General features: G+C 55.6%; 1 protein-coding gene and 1 long non-coding RNA gene across 3 annotated transcripts in view; both read right to left on the bottom strand.

Moving 5' to 3' along the window:
* Positions 1-687: 687 nt before the first annotated feature.
* Positions 688-24,052, bottom strand: ADAMTS15 (ADAM metallopeptidase with thrombospondin type 1 motif 15). Its single transcript, XM_020874671.2, has 8 exons — positions 22,422-24,052; positions 11,806-11,938; positions 11,434-11,601; positions 10,953-11,236; positions 7,529-7,706; positions 6,058-6,239; positions 5,776-5,951; positions 688-4,058 (listed from the first exon to the last, which is right to left on the bottom strand). The coding sequence occupies exons 1-8, from the start codon at positions 23,376-23,378 to the stop codon at positions 3,317-3,319; spliced, it is 2,820 nt and encodes a 939-aa protein (XP_020730330.2). The 5' UTR covers positions 23,379-24,052; the 3' UTR covers positions 688-3,316.
* A 1,669-nt stretch (positions 24,053-25,721) lies between these two features.
* LOC110125578 (uncharacterized) overlaps positions 25,722-27,210 on the bottom strand; it is a 91,260-nt gene continuing 89,771 nt past the window's right edge. For both annotated transcript variants that reach the window (XR_011484362.1, XR_002310115.2), the window contains exon 3: positions 25,722-26,185. This is a non-coding gene — a long non-coding RNA (uncharacterized lncRNA). The remainder of the gene's footprint in view (positions 26,186-27,210) is intronic.

Here is a 27,210-nt window from a genome sequence, read left to right as displayed (position 1 = left end):
AACCAAATAGTCACCCACCAAATTTGACTGCTTAACTGTGCTTGGAAACCCAGACTATGAACTTAAACACACCCTGAAGAAATAGGAAATCTACCTTCCTCCTAAATCTCACGGACTCCCTCCCTCACTGGGCAGATTAGGAAATGGGGCTCCAGAGACCGTCTCAGATCTGAGATCACTGCAAGTTTCTCAACTCTTAGTTGGATGTTCTTTAAAATATGTCATGCCTCTGCCCCGTCTGGAAATCTAGCATTGTCTGACCAAACCAGATCTAGGAAGAAGGAAATGTCCTCCAGACGGAATGAAGCTTTCCCTCTGGAAACCTGGGATCCCTCCTAAGGCAGGTAGTATACTGGGCCCCCTGATCTCAATCCAGCCCCACAGGCCGCCCCTCAGGCTGCCTGCATAGCTGTTCCTTCTGGTGCCCATCCCCAGCCCCCACTCAGCAGGATATGCCCCTCCCCACCAGCCCTCCTCCCTTGATCCCTCCCCCACACCCACTCCCACAGACCCAAGTGCTCCTAATCAGCCCAGGCCGACCCCTCTTTGCACTCACTGCACCTGTCACCACCTGGATCTTTTCCAGCCTGGGCGCTTACTGCACCGGGCAGGGACCCAAGGGCTGGCCCTCGGCGGGTGCTCAGACAAGGTATGTAGAGAGAAGATGAAGGCACAGAGGCAGGACACGGGTCTTAAATACAGCTTTATTGGGAGCAGGCCGTCGTCCCCGCAGCAGCCAGCTCCCACGTATACACAGTATACACAGCCCCGCCAGTACCCAGGTCCTTCCGTCCTTCTACAGTACCCGGAATGCAAAAGACCCAAATACAAGAGGGGCTCTGTCCGTGACAGTGTCTAGCGCCTCTGAGAGCCAGCACCCAGGCCAAGGACATTCAGGACCTTCCACCGGTCCTCAGCTCCCCACCCCCGCCCCCCCACGGCAAGACCCGCGAGGCTGGGCCCCTGAAGTCAGTGCACGTGACGGGCAGAGCCTTGCTGGTGCACGCCCCACCCCAGAGGTGGCTGCAGCCCCCAGCACGTTCCTCTTCTTCCACAGACATGAGCGATCACCTTCACTTTTTGCTCCGTCACCAGAAACCTGTGCCTTCAGGCTTCTCTCTGCTCATAGAGAAGAGTGTGTTCTTGGAGAGTACGGTTGGATGAGCGACGTGGTCCCAGACAAGACATACCTCCCAACTTGTCTTGCTTCTACTTCTTTTCAAAGGGAAGAAAAAAAAAGGTAAAAGAAAAACATCACGACAGAAAAGAGCATTGAGATCCAGCATGTGTCAGGAACAAGATTGGTTGTCCCTCCTTAAAATGATTGCTCAAGCCGCTCTGCTAGGGGCCAGACGCCCCCACGGACGGCCGCTCCCTTCCCACCCACCTTTCTGCACGTCCCCGCGCCACCTCACCTCTCCTCACCAGGGAGCGGTGCGCCGAGCGCGGGGTGCGGTGCTGTCGTCAGCTAGCGGGGGTCCACCTCTGCCCTGCAGCCCCCCAGCGTTCACTCAGGCAGGAAGGGGGTTTCTCCTCTCTACCTTCTTCAAGGGTGACAGCAGCCCAGCCTAAGAGACCCGCCTGCCCTCTGCCCCCAGCGGGAGCTTTTTCAAGGGCTCAGCCAGGGTTAGACCAGGATTAGAACATGGTCCCAGGCTCACCGGCTGGCCCGCTGGTCTGCAGACTCTGACTTACAGGGAAACCCGATAAAAGTGCTGACTGCCTTTCCCAGGGAAGACACTTGTTTTGCTGTCGCTTCACTGAGGTCCAGGACTCGCCACATGCACTCAGAACCAGAATCTCCGGTGTTCGTGCTAGCGCAGCCGCACTCTCAAGAAATACCCTGCTCAGCCAAAGAAGCTCTTAGCCCAAAGCATCTTCTCACTCGGAGCTGTAGAAAATATCCTGGTTTCCATTCCCCTACCTTGTCTCTGAGACAGACACGTCTCCAGAAGCACCAAGGGCCTCTGGGTCAGCTAACTGACTGTTGCTGCCTCTTGAAACCTGTCCCCAAGGCACCTGAAGAGAGAGACCCTGTCGCATTTGGGGGCCTGGGGGATGGCCGGGCTGTGGGAGGCAGGAAGCAGGCACCCTAGTTCATCTCTGTGTCTGGGCAGCTCAGTCTATGGAGGACAACAGCTGGGGCTGCTGGAAGCACCAGGGTCACCACTGCCCTCGGGAGGGAAGGGCATGTACCCAGAGAGCAGACCTGAGGTAGCAAACAGTGAACCCCATTATCCAACTGCAGAAAGTGTGGCCTGCGATGCAGTGGGATGGTCCCCAGGGCGGACCACGTGCAGCTGTTCAGACAATGTCCACCTGGATGTTCGGCACCTGGCCCTTCTGGGCGTGTCCCACGTCCCTCCAGCGGGGTAAGCACCATGGCCATGCTGGTTTAGGATAACAGCCTTATTTATACCTGCCTCCCTGGAGGAAGAAGCCATCAGAACTGCGGCCTCCTCCTCGCTCCCTGGGGTGACATGCCCTCAAAGCCTAGCCCCAGAGACAGCAGACCCTTCCAGATCACCCTTCAAAGTCACTGCTTCAGCAACAGAAACTGTCACCCCTTGAAAGCTTTAGTATCTCTTTTGGATGATCGGATCCCTCGTGAAGAAGACAACAGTCTCTGTGCTGACCGCCTGCCTCCACCTGCAAAGCCTCAGAGGACACTGGCACGCAAGCCCTCCCAATAGTGTGGAGACCAGACGACACGGGGAGGAGAGGGGGCCCTCGAAGGGATGGCCGAGAGAGGAAGGCAGATGCACCCAGGCAGCTCCCTGCCCCTGCACACACCTTATTCCACACGGAGTGGCCCAGGCTCCAGTTACACCTGCCCTGCCCCAGCCCCTCGGCTCTGCCCACCCCCAGCCAGTTTTCACTGTTCAGTCCCGGTCAGGCAGGAAAGAAAGTGGCTGAAAGCACCATAAACACCTTCCTTGTTCAGAGACGGCTCAGAGCCCCGGGGCCCCCTGAGGGTGCCAAGCTGCCGGGCGGTGGCTCTTCCAGCAGCCTGTGACCTCCCTGGGCGTGGTCCCTGAAGTTCTGCTGGGAGGCGCCCGTCCATCCTCCTGTGCCTGGGAGGCGGGGCCCGCGCCTCCGGCCAGGCTCCGCACCGCTCTGAGCTTCGCTGTGAGGCTGGCCCCGGAGGAGCCGGGCGTGAGGTAGACTGTGCCTAGTGACTTTGCTTCCCCGCCCAGGTCCTTGTCCCTGGATGTGGGTGACCTCGTGGCCTGGGCCCCGGGCCGCTGCCTTGTGTGGGCAGCCGGCAGGGAGGCGGCAGCATGACGGCCCGACAGTGGGCAGGAAGGCCGCTGGCTCAGCACGGCCTCAGGATGCAGAAGTCCAGCTCCTGGGGCTTCCGGCGCAGGTCGCACTGGTCGCGCGCCAGCAGCCGCCCTCCGTGGCCCACGCACTTGAGCGGACGCCTCTTGAACCCCCGGCCACAGCTCTTGGAGCAGGGCGACCAGGCACCCAGCTCCCAGGTCGGACAGGGCTCCCCACAGCTGCGCGTCTCCACCGGGCGGTGTGCAGCGTCGCAGGTGGATGCCCCGCGCTGCCCCGGGGACCCACGACAGTCCACCGGCCGCCGCTGAAGGCCGCCTCCACAGCTGGCCGAGCACGGGCCCCAGCTGCCCGCCACCCAGCGCGCGGGGGCCCGGGCGTCCGGCTGCTCCACCTGGTTGGAGAGGCTGAGGACGCTGTTGTGGTGTACGGAGGGCGCCCGGGGCTCCTTGGGCAGGTAGAAGGAGTAGCGGACCCGCGGCGGCGTCATCTTGCCCACGGAGAGCACCTCCACTGTCAGGGGCTCCAGGATGGGCCGCGAGGCCTGCAGGCTCTCCACCGCGGTCCCCGTGCCGCTGTAGCGCAGCAGGCTGCCCTTCACCACCAGGTCCCGCTCCACGGCCGACACCACGAAGTGCCCATTGAGCAGGTATTTGCCTTGGCTGTTCTTCAGGGCCAGGTAGTTGTCGTCTCCGATCAGCCCCTTGTAGCCACGCTGGCGGATGTCGATGCTGGAAGCACCCGCTGGGATGGCCACCACGAAATTGTAGCCGTGCCTGCAGTGGAAGGACGTGCGTTAGAGGGCTGCAGGCCTCCTGACCCCACTGCCCTCCACCCCGAGATCGGTTCCTCTTCCCCAAACCCCTGGCACTCACACAGGTGACAGAGCCCATAGCTTGGCCCCGTCCAGGGTCACACAAAGCAAGTGGTGGTGAGACTGCCTCACCCACAACCAGATCCTTCAGAGGGAGTGGAGAGGAAGGAGAAGCAGCAGTTGGGGGGAGGCTGGGGCTCTGCAGGGAGATGTGTGTGTGTGCTCAGTCACTTCAGCTGTGTCCCGACTCTGTGCAAGACCACGGACTGCAGCCTGCCAGGCTCCTCGGTCGGTGGGATTCTCCAGGCAAGAATAATGGAGTGGGTTGCCATGCCTTCCTCCAGGGGATCTTCCCCACCCAGGGATTGAACCCAGGTCTCCTAAATCTCCTACACTGTGAGGCCAGTTCTTTACCACTAGCACCACCTGAGTGCAGGGAGGTTCATGGCCCCAGAGTCAGGGACCCCAACCAAGCCTTGACTGGGGTGTCAGCTCGCTGGTGACTTCAAGTGAATCAGACTTTCTGGGCTCCACGGCTCATCTACACAATGAGCGGGTTAAAAGAATTGATGTCTTAGGCTCCTTCTGGCCCCACTAATCTATGAAAGGGACACCTGCCATTTAGCTGGTGAAGCAAGTCAGAGAATCTACCTTTAATTCCCCACTGGGTCTCCCCTGCAGGTCCCTGAGACTACAACACCATTGGCTCCCAGTGTCCAAGCACCCAGAGAGGTTGCACCCAGGGCTTGACAGAGGGCACCGTGTCTGGGGGACAGTGGAGGCTCCTGGACAGCCATCAAGGCCTTCCTACCAGCAGCATGTGGACCCCCAAGTTCTCAGAGCCAACCACATCCCCTCAACTGAGACAGCAGGGGCTTCGCTTGCCTCCTCTTCTTCCAGAGAGTGGGTTCGGACTTTCCAAGGAGCACAATCCCCTGAAAAAAAGGGACTGTGCTGGACCTTGGAAAGCCAGGAGCCCAGGTTCTGCTGGGACAATTCTCTGGATGATCCAGGCACCCATGTCCCAGGGAGGGGGCTCCCTCAAGCCAGCTGCTCACTCCCCGATCTCCCTGAAGTTTAGTGCCATTCTTGCCTTCATCCCATCCCAAGGCCAGGGCCTCATGCTCAGGAATCAGGGAGACTGTCACATCTATCCCCAGGTACCTTTTGCTTTTTATCAACATCAAGAACATTTAGTGAGCATTTATTATGCACCAGGTACTATGCTAAGCATGTTACTCGAATTAATTCTCTTAACCTTCACAACAGCAGGACTGGAAATACACTAGCACCATACTCACTTTACAAGGGGGTAAATCTGAAAGCCTAGAGATTGCGTCACTGGACCAGGGCCATTCAGAAAGTGGGAAATGGGATCTGAACTCAGGTCAGTCTCACTCTAGAACCAAAGATGGGCCCTAATGACTTTCCTGTCTCCCTAAATATCATCTCCCGCTAAGCAGGGTCCTACTCAAGACTCCATCTTTGTTGGATGAATGAATGAATGAACATCACACTCATGGGCAAGCATGAGTGGCCTCCACAGCAAGGGTGCTGGCCAGGATCTGACATTTACCCCATCTAGCCCACGCTTCCGGGGCCTGGGGCGTAACTCCTCCCCTCCCGCCCCCATCTCTCCTCTCCCTGCCCTGGACACACGCCCAGGGCCCAGAACTCACATGGGCTTGGTGAAGAGTCCTGACACCTTCTTGCAGCTCTTATTATCTCCTCCACATACCCCACACTTGTCGAACTTCTTTTTGGAGCCCAGGTTCCCATCGCAGCCCGCCTTGATGCACTTGCCCTGGACGCAGACTGAGGTGGAGTCTGGGGTGCAAGGCGTGCCATCCACCACCTGCAGGGCCCCCCGGGCAGGGAGAAGAGGAGCAGGGGCAGCTCAGCCCAACACTCCCCAAGACTGTGTCCCCCCACCCCCCGGCCTCCTGCCCAGGCTCACCCACCTTGGGAGCCAGCACGTAGAAGTAGCCGGTGCCGTTGGCTCGGCAGATGAGCTTGCACTTGTCCCGTGGGGAGACGCCCGAGTACTTGGGCACCCAGGCCACTGCCAGGGTGAGCCGGTTGGTGCTGTGGTTGTAGCCGTTGAAGGCCTCGCACTGCTCCTCCCGGAAACTCTTGCCAGAGGCTGGGGAGGGAGGAAGCACATGCAGGAAGCTAAAGGGAGGGGCAGTCGGGGAGAAGGCAAAGAATAGGACCCCGCCCCGTGTGGTTGCTCAGCCTCCCTTGGCTCTAAACAGCTGCTCTCCACCCGCGGCTGAGTGGTCCTCATCACCAAAGCCACCCCATCTCAAAGGACAAATGCAGGCTGGGACCAAAGGATGCAGGATACAGGTGATAATGCATCCCCCAGGCAATATGCCACCTTCCCCAGTGGTCCAGCCTTAAATTCCCTCTACAACAGGAATCCTAAATAGAAGTCTTCAGTGACCTATTGAGACTGTTTGCAGAATGTTCCTAAATGCATAAAATACATACATAGATCACAAAGAATACCAATTATATTAACACACAACACTCAATACATTTTGAAACATATTTGTGATGCATGTGCTTCCTTGTTAACTCATTATATAACAAGATTCAAAGATGAGTCTAAAAAACAACCAGAAGATCTTCCCTGGAGGTCCAGGGGTTAAGACTCCAGCTTCCACTGCAAGTGGCGAGGGTTATTTCCCTGATTGGAAAGCTAAAGGTCCTACATGCCGTGCCACACAGCCAAAAAATAAAATTAGGTAAAATACTTTTTAAAAGCTTAAAAAAAAACACTAAGTGTGAAGTGGTGGTTAGCACAAATAGCATTTTGAGAAATCTGCCACAACTGAAAATATGTAACATATGAAAATACCTGGGATTTATAGTGGTGGCAGAGCAATTCCTGCTCATATGTAAGTAAGAACCATCTCTGAGTTCTAAGCTGGGCTGTATCTATTCCAGTCTCATAAAAATAGCAAGAAACTGAGACTGTGGAAAAGATGTAATTTACTTTTATCCCAGCAAATTACAGAGAGCTGATCATGGTCTATAGGAAAGTCAAACAAGGGATATGTAACAATTTTTCTTTTTTTTTCTCCTAAACCATTTTATTTTCATTCTACTATTGTTATTGCAGAGGATTATTCTTAGAAAACAAATAAATTAAAAGCTAACCTGTTTAAAAGAATTCCTGCTTATGAAGATGGGCTTGTCAGTGCTTAACTAAGAGGGTTCTAGTGTCCTGTCCCCCTTGGACCATTTAGCCTTCCAGCCTCAGCCTCAGAGGATAACAGCCCTGGCAGAGGTGAGTGGGCAGAGAAATGATGCCACGAGGTGCCTCTGCGCATGCAGACTCTGCCCCAGGGGCGAGGACCTCAGTTGAAGTAGCTCTGGGGCCTCCAGCCCACCTCCCCAGCCGCGCCTCGGGCACCCCCTCCTCACCCGAGCTGGGGCAGGACTCCAGGTTGCAGGAGCGGTATTTCACCCTCACCCCCTCACAGTACTTGCCGCCGTTGGTGGGGGTGGGGTTGCTGCACTGCCTCCGGGCCAGCTGCACGCCCCCTCCACAGGTGCGCGAGCAGGGGCCATAGGCCTCCCACTTGGCCCAGGAGCCGTCCACCTGCAAGGAGGGGACTGTTACACTCCTGCAGGGTCCAGGCGCCACACCCACACCGGGATCCTGCAGGAGGGCTACACAGGGACAGCCTCCACCATCCCAGCCCACCAGAACAAAACCCGCTTTGTTCCCGTGCCCGAGACACACAGCACACTGTAGCTGGAGATGAGCAAATGGCCACCGCTCCCAGTTACAAGCCAGGCCACACGGCAGGACGGGGCTCCTGGCTGTAGAGTCAGGGACGCTCCACCTGTGCCCTCCCCACGTGGGCGTCTTGAGCAAAGCAGAAAAGCTTCCTTAAGTTTCAGGTGTTTCATGTGCAAAAATGGAGCCAGCACATCTGACCTCAGGCATGAGGTCAGGTGGAAGATTGAAATGATGTGTGATATTTCCTAGTACCTCGCAATAGCTCAAGGTTCTTCTTTACATATTGTTAGTGTCCTTACAAGAGTCTCTGGATCTAAAGAGGCCAGTAAGCCATGTCACGATAGATATCCAAATAGTCTCATCTGTAAGGTTTCTATAATTCAGACTTTTCACCAAACCAGATTGGTTGTCACCTCAGTCTGGGGTTGCATTGTTGAAAGTTTTGCTACAAGCAGATGTAATGTTTGTGTTCAGAGGAGATAAAAAGAGGAGACTATTAAGCAATCCTCAAAGTCTTTGGCTTTGGGGTGAATTATGCAGTGTTGTTGTACTTTTCAAGAGGGTGGAGAGAGGAGAGAGAATTTATAGTCTTCATTATGTTTTTCTTAGGATGACAGTAAAGTTAAGTTCTCGGCACTGAAAACACATGGGTTGGGCCGCAGGGGCTGAGGCCCCGCTGTACAGGCTGGGGTGGAAACACGGTCACAGATCATCCAAAGCCACCAACCCAAGTGGAGACAGATACTATAACTGATGTAGGTACTCAGAGCATTTCTCCTATCTGTTCTCTGTCAGAAAGTTTCTGTTTCATTGTTGCCAGCGTGTCTGTTTCATCCTCCAGAAGAACACTCTCCCTTAACCTTGCTTTCTCCTCAAATCAGAGCCCACCCCAGCTCAGCCCTTCCCTTCCTCAGCGAGTCAGCTACACCTGCTCTTTCTACCTGCTGCCTCCTCTGTACCTCACACCACAGGAGCCCCCTGGCCAAGTCAGCAGTGACCCCCTAGAGACTGAAAGAGTCCATGCCCAGGCCTGTGGTCCCCAGTCTTCAATATTTAACTTTGCTCCTGTGGCTTCTGAGATGATGCTACATTGTTTTACCTGGCATCACTTCTTCCTGCACGCTCCTACAGGAAACACTCCTGCCATGCGCCATCCAATCACTCATTTGCCCAGTATTTATTGAATTGTTACTAGAAGCAAATCTCTGCCTTCAAAGCAAACACATCCCAGCAGGGAAGACAAACAATAAAAAAAAGCCTGTGCACCTGCTGTCAGATGGGATTGAAGCAGGTGGGGTAGAAGGAGGTGGGGCTGGTCCTGGCAAGGCGGGCCGACACCACTGGGGATGGGAGAGACTCAGATGCCACTGGGGGGGGTGGCTGAGCCCAATGAGTACAATGAACAGGGGCGGGGTAGGGGAGTGTCTGTGAAGGAGTGATTCCAATGCTGGACCACCAAGTCTTCACTCAGTAACAGGCTGGTGAGGATCTGAGATGCGTGAGGGACGATGGAAAGATGGTCAGATCAATGGATAGACTGTACATAAAATGGACTTGAAGAATTGCTGGAGTTCAGAAACTAGAGGCAGTTAAGCTGGGGAACAAGGGGCCTCAGTGGACAGAGTAGGGTTCCTGCACTGAGGTCACTGGGGTGATTAATTAGCTTTGTGCTTTGACCTTGACTGTTGAGGGCAGTGACTCCCTGAAGGACCAAGGTAGAGAAGGGACAGTCTGTTCAGAAATGAGGTTGAGGACACAGTGGATTCGGCTGCTGATGGACTGAGAGGTCCAGAGCGCCTCTCACATCACATTTCCTATACCCAACATCCTCTTAACCTATCTCTTTACCCTCCAGACTCTCCTTCCCAAGAGAAGGAACCGGCCATAACTGGCCTGTCCTCAGGAGCTCCCAGCCTCTGTGCAGCAGGCGAGGGATCCAGGCAGCCTCGGGCTGGTTCCAAACCACCCTCTCAAAGATGTCCCTGATGGAGCGCTGATCCCCACAAGCCTCCAGCTCAGCCCACCTTCCGGACTCTGCCCCATCTCTGCCCGTTGAGACCCTACTTACCCCTCAAGACTCTCTTCCAGTCACCTTCCTCATCAGTGCTTTTTCAGGCCCCCCCATCATCAGTGGTCTCTCACCCTTGTTCTCTACAACATATGTCATGCTCTGTCTCAACACACAGCATACACGCCTCCACCCCTTGGATGACAGTTACATTTCTAATTTCCCCACTAGACTGTGTGCTTTCTGACATGGCCCATGTTTTCTTTGTTTTTCTGACCACCCAGAACAACCCAGAATACAGTGGGTTGTTGCCTGATGAATGAAGTTTTAATTAAATGTATATTCCCAGAACAGAAGATTTTACAGAATTCTGTACCAAACCCATCTCAGGGAAATTGATAAAGTATTTGATAAATGCTTTTTTTTATCATGTTGCCTCTGAGTACATAAAAACCCCAAGGCAAGCTCTCCTATGGCCAGGGCCGAGGCAGAAGATGGATGGACAGTCCCCATCAGGATCAAGGGAGAGGGTGGACCTCCTGCCTGGAAAAGTGCCAACCCCTTTGCTACCCCAACCTAAGATCTGAAAAATATAAAACTCTTACTATATTCAGAGAGTATAGTTCTGGGTTTTGAATTTGTTTCTGGTTTGGTTGGTATTCCTATTTATCAGGAAAAAAATAACTTTCGTTCATTTATGTTTCAACTTCAAAAACAACCAATCACAACAGAAACTGAAGCTAAGTTCAGGATATAACAAATGAGCCTGGTGCACCTCGGGCTCCCTGGCCGTGAACTACCCAAAGAAGGTAGAAATGAAGAGTAGATCATGAGCCAGTCGGAGCTTCGGGGGCTGGAGTCCGGGTCCCGAGCCCCTCCATGGGAGATGGGGTGCAGTTCAGGACTGGGAGGTAGGAGGCTTGCCAGCTTCCCTGACTGGCCACACCATTTTTCTCCAGTCTCAGAATCAAGAAGGGGACAGGACCACTGCCAGTCATGGAGAACACACAGCAATCTGTGCCGGGGCTGGTCCCCTGGGGAGGCTCCTGAGCACCCCCCCACCCCGCCCCTCCGCGCAGCAGCAGCCCACTCACCCGGTACTTGCTGAGGTTGTGTTTCTCCACGCAGGCCCCCTTGAGGCAGAAGCGGCCCTCGCCGCAGCCCGTGCCGTCTGCCCAGGGGAAGTGGCGCGTCTGGCACACCATCTGGCCCTTGGCCTTGCCCGTGCACCACAGCTTGGTGCAGGACTGCATGTAGGGGCAGGGCTTGGAGCCCACACCGAAGGCCAGCTCGCACTGCTGGCTCAGCGGGTAGCTGGCGCCCGGCAGGTCCTCGGGCAGGGAGACGGGCTTGCTGGGCTGGTCCAGGAGGCAGTCTCCTGCGGGAGCCGAGGGTGTTCATCAGGGACGGGCCCGGAAGGGCGGCCATGGCCAGCATGGGGTCTCGAAGGCAGGGAGAGGACGAAGCCAGGGACACGGAATGGGCCCTGCCAGAGCCCGGCTCCTTGGGTCGCGAGTGCGGTGGGTAACAGAAGACAGATGGGCCGGGCGGCCCACCTCCCCAGGCCCCGCTCACCGTGCCCACTGTCCAGAAAGTCAGTGACGATGGCCGCGCTGCAGGCCGACCAGGGGTTGGCACGGTCGATTTGGATGAGCGTTGGGGACATCATGTGGTTGCCCCGGAGCTTCCCGAACACCTCCTCGCACACCTTCACATTGTCGTGGGGCATGTTGAACACGTGGCCTGCAGGGGAGACGAGGGGCCTCAGAAGGTGGCCGGGGCATGGGGCACCCATGCGGCAGGCCCACCCAGAAAAGGGAGCCACTGCTAAAGGGCCTCGAAGGAAAAAGACAAATGCCCACCCCTGCTCGGAGCAGCCAGCACACACCCAGAGGGAGCGGAAGGGAGCCCTGCCCTCTCGACCCCCACCCCGAGAGCCCTGCGTACCCAGCTCGTGGGCGGTGGTGAAGGCCGAGGGCAGTCCATCGTCCTCGATCACAGAGCAGCTCCTCTTGGGGTCGCACATGGTGCCCACATCAGCCATGCCCAGGGTGTCACAGGTGGTGGCCCCACACAGGTCCTGCCGGGGCAGGGGAGAAGCAGAGGCCAGCAGAATTTAGAGATGTAACATGGAGATCCGTTGAGAAGGAAGGGCACTCAACCCACTCCCAGGCCATGTGGGCACATCACCTCCCAGCCAGGCCCTTTGCCCAGGGGGTTGTGGGCTGCTATTTCTGGAATGAGCCCAGGCCTCAGGAGGGAAGCTTGCTGGCTTGTGAGCTGAGAAGATGCTGCCCAAATCCTACCCGGCGAGGAAATCAAGGGGCCATAATTACACAAGAAGGACCACTGCTTCCTAAAGAGACTGCCTTCTAGCCCAGCAAGTGGGGACTCCCCAGCTGGGTGAGGTTCTGGTCGTGGTTAACTGGGCAGAGGGGGTGGAAAGCCAGCGTTCTCCCAGCAGAGTCGGCTCTGGGAGCCTGGGTCCTCGATGGGGGATGGACTTCAGACAACCATGAATTAAGCTCAGACTCTCAGCCAGCGGGTCACTGGCCAAGGGCCCGCCCTGCCTGAGGCCCAGCTTCTATGGCTGGGAGGGGCAGAGAGAGGCAGAGGCAGGCCTAGATCCAAACCCACTCCACTGGCTATAGAGCTCAGGGGACCACAGGCTTGACAGCCGCTATGAAGACTATACATTACAGGGGACATGACCTGAGCAGGAAGGGCTGTCCCTCTTTTTGTGATGAAACAAGCTGCAGTGGGCCAGGGCCTCCAGCAGCCCTCAGGGAGCGTATCCCACAGGGCTTGGGAGCACCGTGGGCCAGTGACACGCCAGGGACCTTGGCACCCTGAGTGGCATGAGAACAGGACCCCTGTGCACATTCTGATCCTCCTGAAAAGACGCTCTGAAGAGGTGACACTGATGCTGTCTGCGTCCTATCTCTGCCTGCACTGCAGAAGGCATTGGGCTGTTTACAAGAAGTTTACGGGCAGCATCTCACGTGCCCCAGCACAGGCTGAGGAGGCAGAGGTGTTATCACACACATCTGTTGAGGGTGGAGCCTGCAACTCGTGATCACATCTCATCATGGTGTTGACCTTGGGTCTGCACCTGATGCGCAGAGTCCTGGGAATCCTCCAACCCAACCTGGAGTAGGGCTTTCGGCACCACCCTCTACAGACGCCCTCTTCAGATGACTCTGAAGCAGGGAGATGCTCAAGCCCCAGCCAGGACCTGGGGTCTGGACACTCAGGCTCTTTCGGCCTCATCACTGCCATTCACCCAGCGCCTCGAGAGCCCCCCTGGGGAGAAAGCGCTTCTGGTATTTCCCTGGGGAGCCCAGCGGCTCACAGAGCACACACACAGAGCTGTGCTCAGCTGTGTGTCTCTAGGGGTGTGTGCATGTGTGTGAGCGTGCACACCCATGCCGACGCGGGGAAAATGTAGGCAGCCAGGAGGCACAAGTGGGGCCAGGGGGCATGAGAGGAAATGCGGTCATAGTACAGAAAATCAGCAAAATTTAATCGCGAGCACTCAGAGGTTTACCACCTGAGCAGTCAGGCTTGGCTTCCCACAATCAGGTGACAGTCACAGCTCCTCACAAGTTCACAGGGCTTCTGGCCAGAGAACCCCCAGGGGATCAGACCAAACCAGAGGACACCCGAGTCAGATGGTGGGTGAAATGCCGTCTCACCCTGGCTCACAGCACCTCTGCCCGTTCTTCAAGCCCTGCAGACACACCTCAAATTCCATCTCTTTCAAGTACCCTTTCTTCATCAAAGGCTCAGAAAGCTCTCCTTTCCGCCCCACCCGCGGCCCCTGAGTTCTGAAACCCTGAAAACACCTGCTGTCAGGACACAGCAGGTAGCAGGGAAGAAGAAGCTCACCTGACCAGTGGTTCAAGGACCGTGGCCACTGAGGAGCAGGCTGGGTGGACAGAGTGACCTGGGGACAGAGGACGGAAGGGAGACAGGAATGGAAGGGAGGCAGGAAGGCCCATGCAGGGGCAGAGTGAGGGGACATGGGAGCACAGAACCCCACAGAGTTGGTCACCCCTGGGAGTTCCAGCCCAGCAGTCACAGCCTGCAGGGGCAGCCTCTGCCAGGCAAGCATGTCACACTGTCCCCAGGCCGCCATGGGTGCCCTGCACTGGCCTTGAGTGGGAGAGGGCAGGACCAAGAAGCCTAGAGGCTGGCCCTGACCCATCACAACACAGATGTGTCACACTGTCCCCAGGTTACCATGGGCACCCAGCACTGGCCTCATGTGGGAGAGGGCAAGACCAAGAAGCCTAGAGGCTGGCCCTGACCCATCACGACACAGACATGTCCCTTCAGGCAAGTCCACCTATTCCTGGGCCTTGCTCCCCTCCTGGAAGTGCCAGCTCACACTGAGAACCAAGACAGTCCAAGTGCTCTGAGCTTCTACCCCTTGTCAGTTCAGGGGTGTCAGCCCCTCTGGCCTCTGGGTTATAAAAGGAACACTCAGAATAGTCTACTTGCAGAATGGAAGAAACCTAAGGCCGATCTTGTCTGCCGACACACACTATGCAGCTTATAAAAGTGACTCACAGAAACGTGAAGTCACCCACAAGGAGACTCAGAGGACCAGCCCCTGGCTTGCTCAGTGGAAGAGGCCGGAGCAGAGCGAGAGCTCAGGCCAGGGTCCAGCGGCTGCTGCAAAGCCCATCTCTGCAGCCCGGAGGCCCTGGAAGCCGAGAGCTTTCTCCTTGCCCTCTCTTCTCTCTTGTCCTCCTTCCTCTCGGGGAGGCAGGTTTTCTCTGCAGCAGATGTGCCACTGCAGGCCCCTCCTGGCCAGGAGCAACCTGTTCTTGCCACCAAGAAACCCCAGTTTCTCTGGATCAAACAAGAGGAACAAGCCAAGAGCCGGCAACCTTCCTGAGGGTCGGGGTGCAGCCAGGAGCGGCCATGCTGCGAGAACCAGCCTATTGCTGGGGGAGAAACCAGCCGCTGGGTGTCAGGGGCTCTGCCGGGCCCTCAGCCCCGAGTCAGGACTCAGAGCGACTCTCGCTGGGCCTCCTGCTTTCAACGCCCACGGGTGACTGTGCAGGGCCTGCCGTGTCTCCCTTGTGGCACTGAGTCTCCACCCTTCTGGAAGGATCTCACATGCATTCCAGCTGCCTTAACCGCTTCACACGAGGCGCTTGTCTCCAGAACCAGAGCCGCTTCTGGGTCCTTCCACCTGCAGGGTGCAGGCACCGCCCAGTCCAGTCACCATCTGCCTCACTATTTCTGGGGACTTGCCGATTCTTCTTGTAGCCACAGCCACTGTCCCAAAGGACCCAAGAATCTTCTTGGCCAAGAACCTAATCCTCCTGGATCATTCTTCTCTGTCTCTTTTTATAACAATAATTTAGGGTTGGAGCCACAATTTGGAAACAAATAAGGATAGCACCTCACTCAGTTAGGCAAAGAATCCACCTGTCATGCAGGAGACTGCCTACAATGCAAGAGACCCAGGTTCGATCCCTGGGTTGGGAAGATCACCTGGAAACAGAAATGACTACCCACTCCAGTATTCTCGCCTGGGAAATCCCGTGGACAGAGGAGCCTGGCAGGCTGAGTCCACGGGGCTGCAAAGAGTTGCACACGACTTGGGGACTGAGCCGCCCCCCCACTGCCACCTCACAGGGCTCACCCTTTCCCCCCAGGCTGTGAGCCGCACACACCGCCCCTCCCGGCCAGTGTCCTCCCGCAGCCCTCCTTCCACCTCGTCTCACTTTCCCCACCATCTACTGAGGTGCCTGTTGTTTTCCAGCAGCATGAAGAGAGGGGACGACAGAGGGTGAGATGGTTGGATGGCATCACCAACTCAATGGACCTGAGTTTGGGTAAACTCCGGGAGTTGGTGATGGACAGGGAGGCCAGGCGTGCTGCGGTTCACGGGGTCGCAAAGAGCTGGACACGACTGAGTGACTGAACTGAGACTGAACTGTATAGCTCAGGAACTCTTCTCAATGGCCTGTGGGGACTTACATGGGAAGGAAATCCAAAACAGAGAGGATATACGTATACCTGTGGCTGATTCACTTCACTGTACAGCAGAAACTTACACAACATTACAAAGCAGCTATTCTTCAGTAAAAACTAATTTAAAACGTCAAGCACAGTAAAGTTTTTAATGTGGCAGAAGACACATGTTCTGATGGAGACAGCTTTCCCGCTCACATTGAATTTCTGGGCATGAGAGCCTACACTCATGATCACAGGTCACATCACAGCTTCCAAGAATTCTACTCACAGTTCTGCACAGCCTCTCTCTCATTCTACAGGTGAGGAAACTGGGGCTCCAAGGGCTATGATGACTCCCCGCCAAAGCCAGGCCTCTTTGAAGTAAAGAATGGAGATAGAATCCACACCCTGGGACACCCAGGGCAGCATGGCCTTTAGTCTGAACAGAATCACGTGAGCTAGGGCTCAGTTCACCACTGGTGAGACCACCTGCATGGGTATTAACATGGCCCCTGTAGTCGGTTGCCCATCTGAATCTCTCTCATGCATCACTGGAGTTCCTCGTCAAACTCAAAATCCACTTCTGGTTGCAATCCCCAAGGACAAGATGGCCTTGCTTTGCTAGAAGGAAAAAAATCTATCAGTTCAGGGTCTGGGCAGTGCGACTCAGGAAGCCTAGTGAGAAGAGGCTGCGTGTCCTGCCAGCTTGTATCCGCAGGTTCTGTTCCCCCAGGTCTCCTGCATGGCAGATGGATTATTTACTGCCTGAGCCACCAGGGAAACCTGATTCTGTTCCCCCAGAATACAAATCCCTCGAGATGCATGGATCGGTGTCACAGCAAGAGATGGAGGGAATCGGACAGGAATGCCCTCAGCGAGGAAGCAGAGGAACCCAAAGTTTGCAGGGGACCAGACTCTCTCCAGAAACCATCCAACAGTCGCTAGCATTCACGTAGCATATGCTGTTCTGAGCACTTCACCTTCTTGTTGTCGGACTCCTCACTGCAGCTTTGTGAAGGAGATGCCACAACCAGGCCCCATCTACAGATGAGCCCTGGGAGACCATGCGTAACCAGCCCAGGGTCAACAGTGAGCTCGAGGCAAGACGGGGAAGGAGGATCCGAGTGAGGGCTGAACCCAGGCCATGAAGTCATGGAGCCTGATCCTCCCTAGGCCTGTGTGCTGCCTCCGGAGCACGAACACTCCAAGAATGAAGGGGCTGGGGAGGGTCTCAAGAGGATGAGGTCGTCCACTCCGGACCCCTGCCCCCCCAGAGCTCAGGCTGGTCACCAGTGGGGAGAGGCCGGGAGAGACCCGGGCAGAGGCGAAGGTAAGCTCAGGGGCCAAGAGTGCTCTGGGAGAGGGGTCTGTGCCTGGCTTCCGACCCCATACTGACACGCCGAGCCCATCCCTGTGGTGCACCAGGGCAAAGTCAGAGGCAAGGAGCCTCAATGCGATGCCAAAGAATCTAAGGTTCCCTCTCCCAACTCTTTTAGGCAACACCCTCAAGCAATGGAGGAACGATCCCCTGGAAGGAAGGTGAAACCACCTGAACACCCAGGGTTCTGTGGTCCTCCCACCCCATGAATGACAGCAACGTGCAAGGCCCCATCAGAGGAGCTACACAGATGCAGGGAGGCCCTGCCTGAAGGCAGTTTACACATCCCTGGGACTGGCCACTTTGGAATCCAGAGTCTCCACACACAGAGAAAGTGTCAGGACATACCTGCAGGGGGGATGGGGCAGAAGGCTTCCCCATCTTAAACCTAAGCTCCAGCCAGGGCCCCACCCGCAATAACTGGATAATGGCAAACACATGGTGAGACTGAGGCAGTGATAGTCACAGGGCACCGATTCTGGAACACTCAGTAACTCATCCCCTCAGCAGCCCTGCACAGCATCATTATCCCTGTTTTATGGATGAGGATAGAGAATTCAAGCGGCTGATACATTCAGTGTCATGACTAAACATGCAAGCACCAAGATCCCAAGTCAGCTCCGCCCGACTCCATGCCTGTGTTCTTTCCATCATTCTGCGCGACCCAGGCAAGTGTCACAGCAAATAGCTGTGAAACGTTCAGAGGCAGGGGAGGGGCAGGACCCACAGGGGACAGACCTCGCTGGCTCTCCTGACTAACTAGTGTCTAAAAACGCAAAGAAAAGTTTTCAGTGCACATTCTTCCCTCCAAACTTCCCCCCAACCCTGGCCCATCACTCTTGGCTTCCTTATGTGCTGTAAGTAAGAAACGGGGCAGAAGAACATCTCCTATAGACGGGGAGAACTGTCTCCCTTCCGTGCTGTCTGCCTCCTCCCTCCCTGAAGGAGCGTGGTTGAGTTTCCATTTAGTGATCAAGATTTACAAACTGTTAAATACCAAATCTACAGCTGTCTCTCTCTCTCTCTCTCTCTGCTAACATCTTCCTCCAAGGCTTGACTTCAAAAAAGATCCTGACAAAAGACAAAAATTCTAATTCCAAAAGATACACGCTCCCCAGTGCTCACAGCAACACTATTTACAAGAGCCAAGACATGAATGCAACCTAAAATTCCACTGTCAGAAGATTGGATAAAGAAGATACAGTCTCTATATACAATGGAAGAAATAAGCGGGCAAACCCCGCAAACTACAAACCCTAAAACCTGTCAGTCCCAAGAAGAAGACATCACAGGGAGCAAACTAGAGCAGGGACTGGAGGAGCAGGCCTCCCACAAGAAAGAAGCAAGCTTCCTGTCCCATCGACACCACCTGCTTCCTTCCCACCTGTCCTTCCATCCAGCATCTGTTTGTCCCTTGTCCTCGGCTTCTGCACGCCAGCGTTAAAGAGAATGATTTGACCTCCAGCAAAGAGGGATCTTAGCCTTCCCCAGGGCAGTTACACCACCTTGTATTGGTTGTTTTCTTGTTGGAGGTCCCTGACACACGGTGAATTCCTGGGGGTCAGAGGCCACATCTTACAAGTATCTGTTATCTCCACAGCCCAGGAAAGCACTGCAAGTAATAGATGCTCAGCAAGCATTAAGAGAATGTATGGATAAATGAATGGAGTCAGCCAACTGTAGAGCTACCCAAAGTGCAGAGGCATCCAACCTAAAGAAGAGAGAAGACCCAGGGAAGTGTGATCCCACTGGACCTCTGCCCAGCAGAGCGGAAGCCATAGAAACTTCTCCTCATAGAAATAAAAGTCCACGCAGAACAACTGGCTCTCATTCTCCACAGATCCTGGTTCCAATTCCGTGTGACCTCACCCTGCTGTTATGAGCTGGAAGCTGACTGCTTTGCAGAATCCAACATGCACTCTTCCTCCAGGAACTTAGACTCATTCTGAATCTTTAAGGAAACTCCTCAAATTGTCAAAATCCTTGCTGTGTGATCCATGGTTCCTCCTTTATGGACAGTAAAGGATCCTCCCTGGGTCTCGTCATCCCAGTGTTTTGATTTCAACACCCCACATCCCTCCCTCCGCCTGCCAAGAGGACAGCAGGCTCCCCACAGCCTGGCCCAGGCTTGTTTCCACCACTGCAGCACTGAGAGCTCCACGTCCGCCCGTCCAGCCCTTCTCCTGCTCTTCACCGGGCACCCCAGAGCACCTGGAGCTCCCCAGAGCTGCTCGCCCCTTGTCATCACGGGAGGAAATACGACCCGGACAAGCCTGACCTCTTCCTAACTGCTTCCACCCCATGAAAAACACAACTGTGTGATCAGAGACAATCGCACCATTTTTCCAATATCTCCAGGAGAGCCAAGAAATAAGTGACTCTAAATGTGCCTGTCAGTTCAAGGTCCTTTAGAGACAAAAAGTAATTTACAAAATAAGCGCATTTCTAAAAACATTTAATCCAAACAAATTATATACGGCTTCCCAGATGGCATTAGTGATAAAGAACCTGCCTGCCAGTGCAGGAGATTTAAGAGACTCAACTCTGACCCTGGATCAGGAAGATCTCCTGGAGGAGGGCATGGCAGCCCACTCCAGTATTCTTGCCTGGAGAATCCCATAGACAGAGGAGCCTGGCAGGCTACAGTCCATGGGGTCGCAAAGAGTCAGACATGACTAAAGCGACTTAGCATGCATATATAATTCTTTTCAAATTTTAGTTTGAAAAAGCATTAATTACACCAATATTCTGATAAATATAAGCAGAGAAGCTCACACATCAGATTTAAAGGATTACTCCTGACCCTTACAAAAGTAAAGAATCTGCCTGCAATGCAGGAGACCTGTGTTCAATCTCTGGGTTGGGAAGAACCCCTGGAGAAGGAAATGGCAACCCACTACAGTATTCTTGCCTGGAGAATCCCAGGACAGAGGAACCTGGTAAGCTACAGTCCATGAGGTTGAAAGAGTCGGACACAACTGAGCGACTAACACAATAACTTACAAAGTAAGACAAAAGTCTCTCTCGTGTTGGCGCAGAGAGGTGGCTCCAGACTCCTGGAGCCCACGCCGGCCTCTGTCTAGAAAGCACAGCTGTGTGCTGGCGTTCTCATCTCATACTGTATCTTCCCCTGGGAGCTCAGGAATGAGCCATTCCTAAGACTCTGAAAACGCGGCAGGCCCCAGAGTCTGTGCTCGTGAGGAGATGGGGGAGAGACGTTTGCTCTAAAGCATAAAGCACATACCTGCAGGACGGGCCTGCCAACACAGCCTCCCCACTCTCTGGCTTTGCCCTCGCGACGCCTAAGGGAAAGACAGCTTCTAAGGGGTCACACCGCACACACTCCTGCTTCTGACCCAAGTGGCGACACATCTTGTGTCCATTATGCATGGCCAACAAGACCCCCTGGGAGGGGGGAATCTAGCCCACACCAGCAACAAACAGAAGCTGTCACACTGTTTGATTGCTGCTACTTCACAAGGCAGATCCTTCCGATAGCGTGACCTATACTCCTGCAGGAGTCCTGTTCCCAGGACTGGTTCCAAAAGTGAGCCATGCCACGAGGCGGCAGAGACACAGGTCTGTAACATTAGACCAGTGAGCAACCTTCACAGGGCATCCCGGGTAGCAGGTAGGCCAACAGCTGCTTTGCCCATTAAGAGATCCTGTTCACGGCCTCTGCTCTCTCCCCAGCCGTCTGACTGCTGAGCTGATCTGTGTGCAGAGGTCGAGGCCTCCTCCCTTGCAGCTTTCCTGTGACTCAGGCAGAGCTAGGAGGAGCCGGGCAGTGACAGCTCCACAGACCTCAGTTGGAAGAATGAACACAAGGAAACAGACTCGGGCCAAAGACCTCCCTAGAGGAGCCAGGTGGTGGGAGGAGAAGGCTGGGAAAGGAGGAAGTTCAGCCCCAGGCAGGGCCCAGCTGTGCCAGCTGGGTCAGTGTGGAAGGCTCCTGCCCCAGCCCCGTGTGCACCAGCCCACCTGCATTCAGTGGAGACTCAGGACCCCACAGGTACCTGAGGGCTCCGTGCCGTCCCCAGAAGGCTGTGGTTATGACATGAGCCAAGCGAGAGCCTGGCACTGATTCAAGCCCCAGCTCCCAGGGTCCGAGGAAGCAGGTCACACTGACGCCCTCTTCCCTCGCAGTCTCTCATACCTGAGAAATTTCAAGATTCTGACAACTCAGCACCCAATCTATGAATCTAAAATGTCAATAGATCCATAGCACCAAAGTCTTCTCTGATCTGCTGTTCTGACCTTTCTAATCCCCAGACTCGGTGTCTTTCCAGCCCTGCAGCCAGGATCTGCGGACTCTGTCCCTGAGCTGACTCCTGCGCGGCCGGGGGTGGGAGCTGGAGCCCTCACAGGACGGGTCAGTGCGCCTGCTCCTCCGGAGCTACCTCAGGGCGCCCAGGTCCCCCATCCCCCGACCTGCCGACAGGGGTACTGGACAGCTCAGCTCAGCTCCGGGCGAAGCTCCACTTGGAGCTCCAGGCTCCGAACTCTCTGACTACTCTGCCTGCTCTGAATGGGCCTGAAGCCCCTCCGAGAGGAGCCAGACCCCGTGCTGCCCGGGGAGAGAGAAGCAGCAAGAAGGGAAGGCTCCCTGTACGTGAGTCTGCCCTTTCGCTGCAACCCACGAAAAAATCCCAACGAGCCCCCCACCCTAATCCAGACCTCCCAGGCCCAAGACGGAAAGAGGACTGCAACGTGCTGCCCTCGAGAAGAACAGCGAGCGCTCAGCTCCCAGGTCCCCGAGCAAAAGAAGGAAGGCTGGGAAGGAGGGTCCGGAAGGACTCGGACGCCCCCTTGAAGGAGAGCCGGACTCTCCAACACCATCCTCGGGGCGCCTCCTATCGGCCGTGCAGACCAGCGGCGGCTCCGGGGCGGCAACTTCCTGGGTCCCGGCCCCTCGGCGTCATTGGCCGCGCCGGGCCAACACCTTCCGAAGGAGCGGGCGTTCCTCCTACCGCCCACGTGCGTCCGCATGCACGCGAGTCAGAGCTCCGCCGAACCTAGCGGCAGGCTTTCCCCGAAAAGCCCAAGTGGAAGTCGAAAGAGATCAACGAAATTCAAACTCGAGGGTGAGGAGGTGACTGCGCGGCATAAAGGACATTCGGAAAGTTAAGGGCGGGCACTCCCGCCTCCGCCCCCCCCCCCCCCCGCCCAAATGGGGGCTACCTGGGTCCAAAGAGATGACGGATCGACTCACCTGCCGGGTGAAGAGGATGGCCGTGTCCCAGTACTCCGGGTGCTTGTCACTCACTTTGTTCAGCTTCTTCTGCCACGCGCAGAAGTTGCGCAGCGTTAAGGCCGCATTGCCCGTGACCTTGGGCCCCGTGTCGCGGTCTCCGAGAAGCAGCACCTTGACCACTACGATGTTGATGGGGTTGAGGATGCTGGGGTGGCGGTACAGCCGCGCCGCCGTGGCCAGCAGCGTCAGCAGATAGTGCTCCAGGTCCGCGCCGTGGAACTTGACCATCGACTCGTCCGCCACCACCAGCGTCTCCACGTATCGCGGGATAGAGACGAAGCGCTTGGCGCGCCCGGACCTGCGTCGGCTGCGAGCCTCCCCTAAGCCGATCCGCCGAGGCGTGTAAGGGTCCAGGGCCCGCAGGATGGCGGGGTTCCAGCCTGAGCCCACCCCGCAGCGAGACGTGAGATCTCCGGGAGGCCCGCCGGGGGCGCCCCGGCGTTGGAGGAGGTGTGCGCCCTGGCTGTTGCGCTGCGCCGCCGGCGCGCTGGTGTTGGGCAGCGGGCTAATGACATACTCGGCGCCCCGGTAGCCGAAGGCTCCGCGTAGCCCCCCGCACAGGCTCAGGGCAGCGAACGAATCTGGCTCGGCATTCACGTCCCCAGAATAGAAGCAACGTCTCAAGTCCGGAGAGCTGCGAATGAGTCCCTGGAGGGGGACGCCCAGATGCTCAGTGGCGAAGGCGGGTGCCAAGAACTGAGCATCTGGCGTCAGGTGTAGGTAAAAGTCCTCCTGAAACGCTGTGATCTGAAAAATGAGTCCCTGATCCCCGGAGTCCTCGGGACCCTGCCAATAGTAGTGGCGGCCGTTGATGTCCGGGTCTAGTCGGATGGGAACCACCACCTCCCGCTCTGGCTCTGAGCCGCCAGCGGGTGCCCCGGCGAGAACCAGCATTAAGATGCCCAGCAGAAGCATGGCGCCGGGCAGCGCACAGCCGCGCTCTCGGAAGGGCCCGGCCCGGCTCCCCGGCCGCCTGCACGGTCTCCTTGCAGCCCGCACACCGGAACCACCGACGCCCCGGGCCGCCCGCAGCTCCCAGAAAGGAGAACCCCAGGGAGGAAGACTCCTCCCAGAGCTGTGAGCGTGCACCGGGCAGCTCGCGCCTCCTACCTGTGCCTTTCCAAGCAGAGCGCGCCCAGGGAGCTTAAGTACAATCGCTGTCAAGTGCAAGGACGAAGATTTGCAGCAGAGAGCTAGAGGGAGGTGCCGGCCGCTTCTCCGAACCCCAGCGGTTCGCAGCGCCTCAAACCAGGAGCTGGGCGAGCCTATTAAAGGCCCCCTCCTCTTTGGACTGCCCAGTCAGCGCTCTCCCTCCCTCCTCTCCCAGCCTCCCAAAGCTTGCAGCCTCCTGGGGCCACCGAAGAACTCGATCCCGCCTCCCAAACGCAGAGCCACTTGGCGGGGAGGGAGTGGCGTTGCGCTGAGGCAGGAGGCGTGGGCTGGCCAGAGCAACCAGCGGCAGAGTCTGCATTTGCGTCCGGCCCCAGTGCCCAGAGCATCAGTCCGGACCCTCGGTTGGCTGCGCCCTGGGTCTTAGCCTTTATCTCAAGGCAGTTGGGGTCAGGAATGCAATATGAAGACTGGAGGCTAACCCCCTCTCCCAGACCGACCTCAGCCCTCCCGTTGCAATTTCCTCATCACAGTGTCCCCTGAAAAATCCAGAACCAAGAATTGCCCCTGCACATGTGCTACTGCTGCCAGAAGGGCACATTCTGGGGCCCATGGAGAGCTTGTTTGGAACCCATGGCTGCCCAGGCCACAGGTGGGCAGGATGGGCTGGTACCGATGGTTAGTTTTCAAGAACTTTGCCAGTCAGCTGTTACACAGTCGTCACTAACATTTTAGTTATGTGAACTTATAAATCATGTGTAATAACAAGCCCCATCATGTCCTAATGATTTGAGCACAATTATTTGTGCTCTGGAGCCTGGGGGATCACCAGTCCTCCAGGACAGACCCCGGCACCCTGGGGGAGAGGTGCAGGGAGAAGAGCAGAGGGTGAGGGTGGGAGGGCAGGACTGAGCAGTGCCAGTCCCACATCACCCCGTGCAGGGGCATCATGACAGAAGCTCAGACCAGGTCCTGTGGGAGTGTTCATACTGCTCAAGGGGGCAAATGCTGCCACCCAGGACTGGAGGGGGGTTGGGTGGTGGAGAGCCACATTTAGCACTGACCAGCACACCAGTGCCCAGGGATGTGGAGAAAAGGGTGGTCTTCCTGCCAAAGAGGAGCTGAGGCACTGGTGGACAGTGGAAAAATCATCAAGAAAAGGTACTTTCTGGGACTTCACTGGTGGTCCAGTGGCTAAGACTCCAGACTCCCAATGCAGGGGGGCCCGGGTTCAATCCCTGGTCAGGGAACAAGATTCCACATGCCACAACTAAGACCCAGAGCAGCCAAATAAATAAGTGAAAATAGACATTTTTTTTTTTAAGGGAGCATCCTCAAAGTATTTCTTAGAAAAGAAAGAAAGAGTATTTCCTCCCTGACTTTCTCTCCTGTGATCCTTGACCAAATACAGGAAGGACGCTGGAGTGAGAAGTTGAGGGTGTGCAGTGGTGATGCCATCAAGTCGCGAGTTCTCGCTGACTTTGAGGGGAGTCTGGGAGCCCTGTTTCAGTCTCTGGGCCCCAAGGTCCTTCCTAGCTCTCAGTAAAACCTACGTCTTTCTTCTGAGAAGGAAGGAGGGCAAGTAGAGCACGGAAGGCTCTCCTCTCTCTCCTGAGACCTAGACAATCTTTCCAAAACCAAAGGGCTCTAGGTTGAGCTTGTAAGAGGAGGAGCAGGAGTGAGACAGTGCATGAAGATCTGAAGCATGAGAAGGGGATGTGCGGAAGAAGTTTGGAATTTTCTTAGGAGAGTGGCTGCTGGAGTCAACAACTCTGCTGTGGAAGGGAAGAGAACGCTGGGACTGGTCCCAGAAAGAGCACTTTCTGCCCATTATTCTCTCCCCATAAAGGATCCGGGTGCAAGAGCCCCCCTGGGGCTTTGGAACAGGAAGAATTCTCTGGTGCCCACTATTCTCCTGGGGCCCCGCTTCAGCTGAGATGTGTGGGGCTGAAATTCATTATGTGAATGAGTAAGAGATGGTGTTTACGCTCTGGAAATGAAAGGGAGAGTGTGCATGTGGAGGTCTGTGAGAAAGAGAGTTCACGTTGACAAAGGCCTTCTGTGTCCAAGTGTTTAAAGAGGGGCTGTAATTAAAGAGAAACACAGACAACCAAGGGCGATCATAAGTCACATCTTTAGGGCAGGCAATTGTTTTCCTACATGCAGCAGTTTTAATGGTGAGTTACAAGGTTTCCAATGACATTTTACGTGATCCATGGGGTTTGGTAGGGACTGTGATGTGTCACCAGCAATGACGGGCTCAGGAGAAGAAACCCTTCCCCACCTGTTGGCCTTATTTCCCCTTCCCCAGTCACACCTCGAGCACAGAAATGGGCCATGTGGGCATCCTCAGAGGCATTCGTGTACGCTGAGCCCTTACTCTGTGCTCAGCACTACACCGATTTTCTTGTGCGTCGTTTTCTGTGACCCTGGTCTCTCCCCTCTTGGGAAGCTGCACTTCTGTCCAGTTGCTCTTGCCAGGGGTTCCTAAGCAGGCTTGAGGCTCCAGGAGAATGCAGGTTGAGCAGTCACTCGAGTAGAAGTCAGGAGAACTCCACATGGACCCTCCATTTCCATCACTTATCTGATTCTCTGACTCTGTACACTCTCATCTGTCAAAAGAAGAGGGACCACCCACCATCAGAGGTCTTCAGTCAGAAGACTGCATTGGAAATCTGAGGTCTAGATACCATCTAAGATCACTTCCGGATCAAATACTGAATGACCGCTGGAGGCCTGTGGAAGGCAACAGAGCGCGATGACTGAGAACCCAAGCTCAGAGGACCCCGTGTGCGTCCTGGCTCCACCCCATCTTAGTTGTGCCTGCTTGGGTGAGTTACTGTACCTCCTGAAGCCTCAGTTTCTTCATTGTTAAAATTAGCATACTGATACAAACCATGTCCTATACTCATTTTGAGGATTAAATAAGTGAAATTTTTAAAAGTGCTCAGAAGTGCTTGATGCATCATAAAAAAGCATTCTTAAAGTCATCTAGCAGTGCTGTTCATATTTTTATTGTTGCTGTGTTAGTTGCTCAGTCTGTCTGACTCTTCGTGGCCCCATGGACTGTAGCCCGCCAAGCTCCTCTGTCCATGGGATTCTCCAGGCAAGAATACTGGAAGGGGTAGCCATTCCCTTCTCCAGGGGATCCTCCTGACCCAGGGATCAAAGCCAGATCTTGGGAATTGCAGGCGGATTCTTTATTATTTTTCTTACTACCAAGCCTTACTTGATCCTCCAAGATGCTTCCATCATCACCTTCTGGAGTTTCTGGTATTTCTATTGGGAAGAGAGGAGATCTAGTGGGCCCATCTTCTCCTATCTCCCCTCAGGGGCCTTCAGGGTCACTCCAGTGGCCCTGCTTTCACGCTAGGACAGTACGAGTGCCACCCTCCGAGATCTTAAGATCTTTGGGAAATAAAAAAGACCTCTTCCCCAGAGAAAGACTGGGGCATGCCCTGCTGTCAGATCTGAAGACCTCTGCTTGGCCATCATACCCTTCACCTATTGAGCTGACCTATTCCTGGCCTTCTGGCCTCAGCCCAAGTGCCACTCCTTCAGAGAAGTCTTCCTAGACCACCCAACCTAGCAAGCCCAAATCATGATTATGAGCCTGTATTTTATTTTTCTCCACAGC

Source organism: Odocoileus virginianus, chromosome 28 (assembly GCF_023699985.2).
Source record: "Odocoileus virginianus isolate 20LAN1187 ecotype Illinois chromosome 28, Ovbor_1.2, whole genome shotgun sequence".
Lineage (NCBI taxonomy): Eukaryota > Metazoa > Chordata > Mammalia > Artiodactyla > Cervidae > Odocoileus > Odocoileus virginianus.
Note: the sequence above shows the minus strand (reverse complement) of the source record. Positions and strands in the feature narration are given on the sequence as shown.

Bases quoted from the DNA above. Each gene is read 5' to 3' on its own strand.
- ADAMTS15 (XM_020874671.2), bottom strand. From the start codon at position 23,378: ATGCTTCTGCTGGGCATCTTAATGCTGGTTCTCGCCGGGGCACCCGCT. The intron at 6,240-7,528 runs GTGAGGAGGGGG...CTCCCTCCCCAG, and splicing joins GGAGTCCTGCCCCAGCTCGG to CCTCTGGCAAGAGTTTCCGG. The intron at 5,952-6,057 runs GTGGGTGAGCCT...GGGGCCCTGCAG, and splicing joins TCTACGTGCTGGCTCCCAAG to GTGGTGGATGGCACGCCTTG.